General features: G+C 36.0%; 1 protein-coding gene and 1 long non-coding RNA gene across 2 annotated transcripts; one reads left to right on the top strand and one right to left on the bottom strand.

Annotated features, from left to right (window-relative positions):
• The first annotated feature begins 208 nt into the window (after positions 1-208).
• LOC131530672 (uncharacterized) lies at positions 209-5,313 on the top strand. The gene is made up of 8 exons (XM_058761074.1): positions 209-296; positions 829-903; positions 1,033-1,371; positions 2,409-2,732; positions 2,803-3,012; positions 3,112-3,202; positions 3,274-3,327; positions 3,906-5,313. The coding sequence occupies exons 2-7, from the start codon at positions 858-860 to the stop codon at positions 3,311-3,313; spliced, it is 1,050 nt and encodes a 349-aa protein (XP_058617057.1). The 5' UTR covers positions 209-296; positions 829-857; the 3' UTR covers positions 3,314-3,327; positions 3,906-5,313.
• Positions 5,314-9,582: 4,269 nt separating this feature from the next.
• On the bottom strand, positions 9,583-11,022 carry LOC131531214 (uncharacterized). Its single transcript, XR_009268598.1, has 7 exons — positions 10,895-11,022; positions 10,618-10,731; positions 10,467-10,532; positions 10,293-10,381; positions 10,096-10,201; positions 9,914-10,019; positions 9,583-9,812 (listed from the first exon to the last, which is right to left on the bottom strand). It is a non-coding gene; the product is annotated as an uncharacterized LOC131531214 (long non-coding RNA).
• Positions 11,023-11,242: the final 220 nt, after the last annotated feature.

Raw genomic sequence — 11,242 nt, 5'->3', positions numbered from 1 at the left:
TAGAGTCATTAACTTTCAATGAAAATGGTTGTAAACGTTATCAAAACCATATGAAATTAACAAATTTGCATTTCTGTAAATTTGAAACTTTTCATAATTCGTCATTGACTCAACTAATTGAAAAACTGAGTTAAAAAAAGAACTGGAAACTATGATGCATATGCAGTGGGTGGTTATATTGCCCAAATTTTAGAGAAAGGGAAGGAAATGGGATCATATGATTGCTTGGTAAACTTCAGAAAAGAACATCACTTTTGAAACCGCACTTCTTTGTAAGCTGGAGAAATCTTCAACATGTAAGTATATGATCATTTAATGTAAATCACTAATTTACTTTCATTTTAACTCTTGTGTTGTGCAGAAATTCCTTTACCTAAATTAGTGTTCCTAATCAAAAATGACCAGCCTTTTAAATATTGATTGTAAATATCTTATGTTATATCATCACCAACTTTTGGATTCTGTCTTTTTGTCAACCTTTGTCAACAATTTCCTTTCTGTTAGCACAGGTTTTGTATTTCTTTTTTGGAACTCATTGAGATTATGCACCTCAGTTTTTTTTTTTTTTTGGTTGGTTTTTTTACAAAAAGACTGAATCTAATATTTGGAAATAGTATAAAAATATATATATTTTTTACACCACAAATGTAACAAGGTGGTGGTGGAGAAAATTGTCTCTGGGCCAAAATGACTGGATCACAACATGAGGGTCAAAAAACAGAACAAATGAACATTTATTTAACTATGTAACACTTTAAGCAAATACAATTAATGCTGGAGCTATTGAGATAAATTATTTGAAATGAATGTGTGTTTTATTATCATTAGTATTAGTCTTGACAAACCAGAATTAAAGCATGGACTTCAGAATCACATCACTGATCCTGCTTCTACACATTTCAGGTAAGATTATTGTTTTAATGGATCAGAATCAATTTATCAAAATTCCAACACAGACTAAAGACATTTTAGACAAGAAGAAGAGTTCCCTCACTGCTCTTCCTTTCTTTCTTTTTCTTTTTTTCTAATCAGACTCTCTAACATTGAAGCACATCTCTGTGATCTGTAAAGACATTTGTGCTCTGAGCAAAACCGATGTGCGGTTGAAGTGCACTTACGACAACATACACACCAAAACTGCATTCTGGTTCAGCGAGAAACAAAGCAAAAACTGGAGAAGAAACAATGAACCTGAAGATTTGACTTTAGACTCAGACTACTCAGGACGAGTGAAACAGATCATCGGTAAATACGAAGCAGAACTCAGAATATCAGACGTGAGAGAGAGAGACTCTGGAGAATATCAGCTCATGTTCGTAGATGATGGAGTTAAACTTCTCAGCTCAGCAGCCGTCAGTCTAACAGTCACAGGTGAAACTGAGTCCAGATTCTGGTCACTTCAGCTGTTTATTTATTGTGTTTTCTTAATCTTTACTCTATTCAGACCTGCAGGTGAGGATCAGTCCTATATATACAGACCCAAGAAATAAGACAGTAGAACTGATCTGTGAGACTTCCTGTGATTTGATGTCCACAACTCAGAATTACTCACAACATGAGGGTTAAGAAACAGAACAAAAAACAATATTCAATTTTCAAAAACTCTTTCTAGGAGCATTACAGTTTCACATGAAGTTTCTGGCAGTTACTCTTGTTCTCTTACTCCAGATCTTACACGTTCTTCCTCTCCTGTGTGTGAGTGACACTTGATATTTTTATTTAATGAGCACTAATATAACATCTTTGTTTGTTTACATACAAGTATATGTGGACACTTTTAAAGGTATTGTTATACCAAGACTAATGTTCATCATGAAAAGTCATATGATCTGTTGTTTTATGTGGCATTATGAAAGTGTGGACTCGGAGGAAGACTACAAGCACTTATTGTGCAATTTTAGACAGGGAGCCCATCCCAATACACACACTGGCTGTCTTTGCACTTATTTACTCATTAAGACATTTCTAATAAAGGCACACGAGTTCCTGAACATTATTAATGTTGGGATGCGCTTAATCTCAAATACTGCTCTGAAGAGATCATGTAGATTTATTGTGCGTTACGGGGCACAGAGCTTCTGCATTTTCCTGACCTTGGACAGTTTTGGCACCTACTTCCTGTTGCGTACACGTGCTCTCTCAAGTGGCCCAGGCCGCAAATGTGGGTATCAGCCCAGGTCCAGTAAAATAGTCTGTATGTGATCAGCTCTAGGTTGTAGTTTTAAAAGTACAAATCTTATTGATTGTACAGTTTACTTTGTAGTGTAATGAGTGGGAGAAAGATCAGCAATTGAGTCAAATTAAAATGTTTATCACCCTGAATTTTTGTGGCAAATGTTATTGTGAACGTCTTGGGGTGAACAGGCCTTAATTGTTAGTTTCACAGCAGTAATCTGTGTCTCTTTCAGGTGTTTCTCAGAGGGGCTGCTGGGATGTGACTTACACCTCTAGAAGAGTCTGTGCTTTGGTGGGCTCAACAGTAGACATTTCCAGCACATACTCACATCCCTCTGGTTATACTGTAAATAAAACATTCTGGTATTACGTTCAGCCTGGAAACTTCAAGGATCTGCGTGAGGATCATCAGTTTGCTGGTCGTGTGGAGTATGTGGGGAACAAACTGAGAATCAAAGATCTCAAAATCAGTGACTCTGGAGAATATCGACTCAGGATCATCACTGACTTAAACGGCACATACTCTGCATCACCAGGAGTCATTCTTACTGTTACAGGTATCTGATCATAAACTGATTATGTTCAAAATGTTTATTGTATAATTTCTCATACGCTTTTGTTCTTCAGATACACAGATGAAAATAAGCCCAGTCTTTGTATCAGAGGGACAGGAAGTGATTTTAATCTGTTCAACTAAATGCACTCTGAACGACGAACATACTTACATCTGGTACAAGAACGGACGACAGGTAACAGATGGATTCACTAAAGCCAACAAGCTGTACCTGGACTCAGTCAGCAATGAAGAGCTTCAACAGTATTCCTGTGCTGTAGGAGGTAACACATCTCTCATGGTACATGTGCTTCAGTGTGAAATGTTTGCAGCGTTCAGGTGGTTTCTCTGATAGTCATGATTCACTTCTTTGTGTTGTGAAGATCCAGTGAACAGCACAGCGGTCAGCCATTATACAGTCACTCTGCTGGTGTTTTTGCCTCAGTTTCTCATAATAGCGGCTCTGTGGATGTGGTGAGTAAAATATCTAATTGCATGACATGACATGAATTCCGATTATAAGAGTGTGCATTATAATTCAACAGGTTTTTCATCAGAATGCATCTCATTTCAAAACAAAACTGAAAACAAACGTTAAGGTAAGAAATTATGCATATATTCTGGCAAGAAACTCTAGATGGCGCAGGCTGATAGGTCTAACTCAATCTGACATAATGTCACCATTATCACATGGCATAGCTGATTGGTTCTCCCCTGTATCGGTAGCCAATTAATGAGCTCGCTGCTCAACATTCAAATACTTGGCTAGTTCTTGCTGTAGCAGTTGCAGTCCACTTCAGAAACCCTCCACCTTCCCCAGCTCCACCTGTATAGATCTGCTAAGAGGTGATTCATGTATGCTATGGGGCTTATTCATAAATGTTATATGTGCAGCAGCAGTATTTCTTACATGCTCACAGCAGCATGTTGTGGATGTATTGGCAGTAGCAAGTCTTGGTACTTGCTCTGCTGCAGCAACAGCGTACCAGATCTATTCCGCCAAGACCAAATACATTAACATTGTCATGTACATTACCATGCCAATCCCTCCAAGAGTTGTCATGACAGAAATATTATATTGAATTGAATATAATATTATATTGAATTGAATATTTTATTGAAATAGGATATAAGAGATTCAATGTAAATATAATGTCTTTGTATTTGTCTGTCTCAGAGTCTGACGTTCCACATCTGTGTACATCTGCTGGAGTAATGTCATTGTGTTCTTCCATTGTGACATAATCACCTAGCAACAGTCAGAACTGTCAACAGCAACATCAGAGATACAGTGATGTGACATATCAATGACTTTCAGTTTGCATAAGTAAACAAATCTAAAACAAAACCATAGTCCTGAGGTTTTAGTTCCCCCCCATATGTGACCCTGGACCACAAAACCAGTCTTAAGTCGCTGGGGTAGCAATAGCCAAAAATACATTGTATGGGTCAAAATTATCGATTTTTCTATCGATTGCCAAAAATCATTAGGATATTAAGTAAAGATCATGTTCCGTAAAGATATTTTGTACATTTCTTACCGTAAATATATAAAAACTTATTCAATATTTAGATTTTTTTGCACCCTCAGATTCCAGATTTTCAAATAGTCGTATCTCAGCCAAATATTGTCCGATCCTAACAAACCATACATTAATGGAAAGCTTATTTATTCAGCTTTCAGATGATGTATAAATCTCAATTTCAGAAAATTGACACTTAAGACTGGTTTTGTGGTCCTGGGTCACATATGGTAAATGTAAGAAGAAAGTTTTATTCTCCAAATATCTTTTAAGAATCCACTGTAATAAAGTGATAGGTACTCTTTATTTCTGTATAGGTGCACACTGTAATATTTTCTATTTTAATGGATAAACTGTAATCGTAGTAATGATACACAGAAATATCAATAAAACAATTTAATAAGCAGACAAATTGGTTATTAACCAGGATTTGTGTTCTGATATTTTGGGCCCAAGCAATTCTGTATCCTGTTTTAGTTTTCAGATACATCATTCCTTTAAGCAGGGGAATGAGTTGTAATCATGCATTAAGTACATTGTTAGAATGGTGTTTTATGTGGCCGTGAAATTAATAAGTTCATTAAAAAGGATGGTTTTTAATTGGTATTAGTAATGGTTTTGCAAGGTTTCCTTTGATTTTTTCAAAAGGCGTAAACTTGGGAAAAAAAATTTTTTTTTATTTTATTTTTTAATTTATATATATATATATATATATATATATATGCACTTCTTGACCAGAATTCTATGGATTCTATGCTGCCTTCTTATGCTGTTGGAAACTTTGGTAACACTTTATGCACTTACTATTATAATAACAATTAATTATGCATTAGATGCCCTAAGCCATCCCTAATCCTAAAGCTATTATCACTGTGTTCAATACATAGAATATGCATCAAATGAATCAGAATCAGAACCAGAAAGAATTTTAGCCAGGTATGTTTCCACATATGAGGAATTTGTTTTGGTGACAGAAGCTTCCACACCACAAACAGAATGACAGTGACAAGACGAGACACAGATAATAAAAATAATAAAAACAGAATATGTAAATAGATAAAAAAAAAAAAAAAATACACAATATAAAAAGTAGACAAATGGTATTTTTAAAAAGAGGTATGTGTGTTAAATAAATAAATGCATAAATTAGTGTTGTGTTTTACACGTTTATTGCAAAGTTAACTGTTCATGAGATGCATTGCTTGTGGGAAGAAACTGTTCTTATGCCTGACCGTTCTGGTGCTCGGTGCTCTGTAGTGCTGACCAGATAGCAACAGTTGAAAGAGCAATTGGCCTGGGTGTGAGGGGTCCAAAATTATTTTTCCAGGTCTTTTACTCACTCTGGATGAGTACAGTTCTTGGAGAGTTGGTGTAGAGAGAGAAGAGCAATGGGGAGAGAACGTATCCCTGAGGGGCACCAGTGCTGATGATGAGAGTCCTGAATGAGAATTTTGCCCACCTTAATAGCTGTTGACTGTCTGTCAGGAAGCTGGTGATCCACTGACAGATGGAGGTTGGCACCGAGTTAATTTGGACAACAGGAGGTTTGGGATGATAGTGTTGAAGGCCGAGCTGAAGTCCACAAACAGGATCCTCACATAAGTACCTGGTCTTTCCAGATGTTGTAGGATACAATTGTTGACTGGATCATCCACAGTGATGTCCTTCAGGTGGTCCAGAACCAGTCTCTCAAATGACTTCTAAAGGTCTTTAATCATTTAGTCCTGTAATTTTGGGTTTCTTTGGGATAGGGATGATGGTGGAGCATTTGAAACGGGGAGGGACAACTCCAGTGATTTGTTGAAGGTCTGTGTGAAGATGGGGGCTAGCTGGTTAGCACAGGTTTTTAGACAGGCTGGTGTAACATCGTCTGGGCCTGGTGCTTTCTTTCTTTCTCTTGTGTTTCCGGAAGTCCTGAAACTCATCTTTTGCACAGACCTGAAGTGCAGGAGGGGGTTGCTGGAGGTGTTAATGGATCCATGGAGAGAAGGGCAGAATGGGTGTGGGCTGTGAGAACAGGAGTTTCAAATGTACAATAAAACTCATTCAAACTGTCGGCCAGTTGTTGATTGCCCACAGTGCTGGGGGATGCTGTCTTGTCGTTGGTGATGCCTTTCAGTCCTTTCCACATTGATGCAGAGTCATTGGCAGAAAACTGGTTTCTCAGCTTTTCTGAGTATTTCCTCTTATAGCAACTCTAATCTCCTTTGTCATTGTGTTTTTGCCTGTTTATAAAAGACTATGTCCCACTTCTGTAGGCATCCTCTTTGGACTGACGGAGCTGTCTGAGTTTTGTAGTGAACCACAGTTTATCGTTGTTTTAAAAAAACTTTACAGTACTACAACTATGTTTCTCTCCTCTGCCATATTTAAAGTTTATGACCTGCCCAACTCAGAAACTTGGTTATCAAAATTAATTACTTGAGTGGCCATTGATGTGCAATTTCTGAATAGGAGACTAATTTTTCTGATAATCACGACAGCATGTGAAGGGAGCATTATTTTTAAAAAATCCTTTAAGGCATCCCTTACCAAAAAGTAGTATACTTCAAGTTTATTTTATTAAGTATACTTAAGAAAAGTTCAAGTATATATTTAAGTATACTTTATGTAGTAAGTATACAAATATCAGTGTACTAGTAGTATACTTGTAAGCAGGGGTTAAATTGGGATTTGTTGTGGGGGCTCTATGGTATCGAGCATATATATATATATATATATATATATATATATATATATATATATATATATATTAGTGCTGGGCAACGATTAAATATTTTAATCGCGATTAATCGCATGATTTTCTGCAATTAATCGCAGCATGCGCAAAATTCAATAATGAAATCAAAAGTAGTGTATTGCATAATTTTATTCTTTCAAAGTACTGCTGTATGAACAAAAGTTCGTACTGGCATTTGTTAGCTTGTCTTTCTTTTGTTTATCTATAGTTCTCCCACATGCTGCATCCAATGTAGTCTGCCGAAGCCTTCCTCCACTATTTGTTTGGGTGGGTGATTTGCTGGCATCAACGGTGTGCATTGCATTTAAGTGATACTTCAGACTCGAAGTACTCCGATGATAAGACAATTCAGCTTTGCAGTGGTTACAAATAGCTTTAGTTCTATCAACTCCACCGTGTGGAAGAGGTTTAAAATAAAAATGTCCATTTAAGATTTCGGTACCTTTTTCCATTTTTCTGTCCGCACCAGATATTTTCTGTTTCGCGCTGTAGCTCTCTTAGGCACACAACAAATGCTTTCATTGGTTGAGACGCGTGATGACGCTCATCCCAAGCAGCCATAGCCTACTGATAAACATCCCACCCCTCCTGTGACCCATGGTTTGTGTTGTATTCGGTTGTATTATTACAGTCTATCTATGTGTATTCAAACGCAGTGAGCAACGGACTTTCAAAATAAAAAGTACGTTAACGCGCGATAAACTAATTGTCGGCGTTAATTAATTAATGCGTTAACGCGATAAAAACGCGTTAACTTGCCCAGCCCTAATATATATATATATATATATATATATATATATATATATATATATATATATTAGTAATTTAACAATTTAGCAGACACTTTTATCCAAAGCTACTTACAAATGAGGACAATGGAAATATGTATTGTGTGTGTGTGTGTGTGTGTTTTGTTTTTTTGCAAATATGATTTATTCTAATGCAATATTCTCATTGGTTTTCTATCAGCTGTGACATAGGCTATAAATCTGCATGTTTTTTTATATTTTATCCAAGGGCTTTTTTGTTTTGTTTTTTTGTTTTGTTACCTTTATAGAGGGAATGTTCCCACTAATCTCATTAACTTTCATTTCAAATTCTTACATTTGATCTACAAATTCAATTATAATAATGTGATTGTTATTATCTATACGTTATCAAATTAAATAATTTACACTGAAAAATACAACTACATTAAACTATGAGATTCTTAAAAAATAAAATAAAATTGAATATACAAACAAGAAATGATGGTGGAAAACGCCAGTAGGTGCCAGTAGTGAGCGTTTAATGAGTGAGCCATTGAGTCGTTCATTCAAACGATTCGTTCAAAACACTGAATCATTCAGCAATGAATCGGATGGTTGCTGTGAGATGCGCAGTGGTTCCGCTAAAAATGTAAGTGACCTAATATTATTGTATTTGCTCATTGAACTGTTTATAGAACTATTAAACAGTCGTAATGGTGAAAACATTGAGTGATGTTGCCTAACTAACTGTATTTTAAATATAAAAACTTTCCATTTTGAATTTTTACCTCAGTATGCTGAGTTTCTTAGTGTTGTGTTTTGAGTTCTCCTCGAGAGGCTGCGTGAACCTCGCCTCAGCAGCGCAACATTATACTGTCAATAGATGCATTATATACAGTAGCTATATCCACTATTCGCCACTTACTCATGTAATAAAATCAGAATAATACTTGCGTTTTGGTGTTTACATAGTTATTTTTGGTTAGTGATGTTTTAAGCATATTACTTGTCTGGCGTTAATGTCGAGTAATGTCGAGCCCCGGTACCAGCAGGGTTTAAATTGGGCCGGTGTTGTGTAATATTCGGTTCCTGTGAAAAACTGTTCCAGTGGGCGGGGTATAGATGAATATGCATAAATTCGCTCCGCGATGGGTGTGGCTTTGTTGAACCGCAAATAGTTGAATGGAATGGAAACTGTTGTTTTCTGTGGATTATTTCCATTAAGTAATAAAGGCGAATATTCTTTACATAATCGGTTAAAATGATTTTGCATGTGCTTTTATTAGAGCGCTTTTATTCTGATTTTAAATCATCGTTTTTGCTGTGTAACCTTGTAACGTCAGGGATTAAAAAGACTAAAGCCAGAGCACAAACGAATCAAGCTGATATTTCTGTTATTTGTCGTATCTTTTGAAGCTGTAAACTGTTTCCTTACTTGTTGTTTATTTTGCAGCATCACAACTTTAGCAAGAATGACTGAATACAACTCAGATGTAGCTGACAAGCATGTTTAAATAAACATTTTAAATGTTCTCTGGTGTTGTTTTGTGTTATTTCTTGCCCGTTTTTAACCACAATTACACTTGGCTCATATTGACACAACACACTTAGCCTACTTTGAGCATTATGACTATGTGATTTTAAATAGGCTACTATTTACACTTTTATAAAAGAGGAGACAGGGGTCAACTTTTTTCCCTGTTTTTATTTATTGGTTACCCAAAACAATGCATTTCACTCTATTTGCTTTATCAGAATGCATGTTATCTGAAGATGTGCATTATAAGAAAGAAATAAAAAGAAAAGAAAGCCTTAATACAAAATTAAGCAGGGCCTTGGCATCTGTGACAAACAAAACTATCTTTTATATTGGGTCTGTTTACACATTCCCAGTGAAACCATCCATTGCAGCGGTCACACTGAATCTGAAAGAGACACTGACGTTATAACATGTTTTGAAGCAGGGTGAAACGTCGAAGAACAGTTTGCTAATTAGCAGACCCAAGAGTCCTCAACGTCTTCTGTGTATGGATATTTGTCCCCACAGGCCAAGCATTGTTCAGAGAGGTCCTCTGTGGAAATAAATTAATCAAAGTGATGCACATAATATTGGTGAAAATGTGTCAGTTGTACCTTATGTCCATTTTATATTATATATTTACATTATGTATACCTGTTTCTTGTAGAAGGCAAAGGCCCATGTCTTGGCGAATTACATTTATGCTGGCCACTGTACTTTCAAACTCCTAATTACCTCCTTTTAAAATAGCTTCTGCAAACTACAAAATGATGTAATGAAAACAGGGCATAAATTCACAATTTAAATATTAGTTAATTAAATAAATACATACGTACTTTGCATACAAATACCTCACATGAATTGTCATCCTTCTGTAAGCAGTGTGGTACTTAACCACATTCCCACTTTTCCCCAAGATTTCCTTTTGTGGCCATAAATATGCTTTGTTTGAATTAGAAATATTTAAAATGTTAATAAAAGGTAATACTCATAACAATTAAAATGTATAAGAAGGGCATATATTTGTACTGACCTTACAGCCTTTTTACAGTGTTCCAGTTTACTTTGGTTTTCACCAAGCGAATTTAGGTACAGTATTCTCCATTTGTTAGGATACATCACCTGCAAAAATTATTATGCATGAATCTTGCTCTGAATTTAAACAATTTTAATTTACAGTGAAGGACAAGAATGGAAAGAAACAGACCAGGAGCGTGCAGTGATTGTTCTCATTAACTGTCCCAATAAGAACATCATACACCTCTGGATTCATCTAGAGATGCAATGGAACATTGTAACAACAGTTCAGTTCACCAGTACTCTCACAGCAAAAAAAAAAAAAAAAAGATTTGTTTTACCCTTTTCATTGAACTGGGATTGCCTTGCCAAATACTTGTTGCTGGAAAAGAATCAAACACATATGCCTTACCAGCATAATTTTTTTATGAGGTAGGACAAGTATGCATGATAACCTAAAACAAATAAAACAAAGTTTACACAGAGTATACCCTTACAGAGTATGGGTTTATGCCTAGAAGACTTATTTAAATTATTTTATTATTATTATTATTTTACAAAAGCAGTAACAACACACAATTTGCAAATTTAAGAATATGAATAAGTTGCATCACCTACCTCAATTTCCCCAGGTCTAAGGCGTTCAATATCCCATGTAAATAATTTAGATGGGCCAATTTTACTGCAGAGTGTCCCACCTTTTTTTCTAGCCCATATTTCTTGTAACACTTTAGAGAGAGAGAGAGAGAAAGAGAGAGCACAGTTTTCATTCATTGCAACTAAAAAAGTTATTTAAATGAACATGTGCATGCATGTTGGCAAAATAATATACAGAGTTTTGCAGGACCGTTAGTCTGGAAAGCAGGCTGGATGGTAGAGGCACAGACTGGAGGCTGGGTGGTAGCAGCAGGGGTGAAGCCAGGTGGGTTAGGGAAGGCTGAGGATACCGTAACGGGAAAGGAATCA

This window comes from Onychostoma macrolepis, chromosome 22 (assembly GCF_012432095.1).
Source record: "Onychostoma macrolepis isolate SWU-2019 chromosome 22, ASM1243209v1, whole genome shotgun sequence".
In the NCBI taxonomy this organism is placed as follows: Eukaryota; Metazoa; Chordata; class Actinopteri; order Cypriniformes; family Cyprinidae; genus Onychostoma; species Onychostoma macrolepis.
Note: the sequence above shows the minus strand (reverse complement) of the source record. Positions and strands in the feature narration are given on the sequence as shown.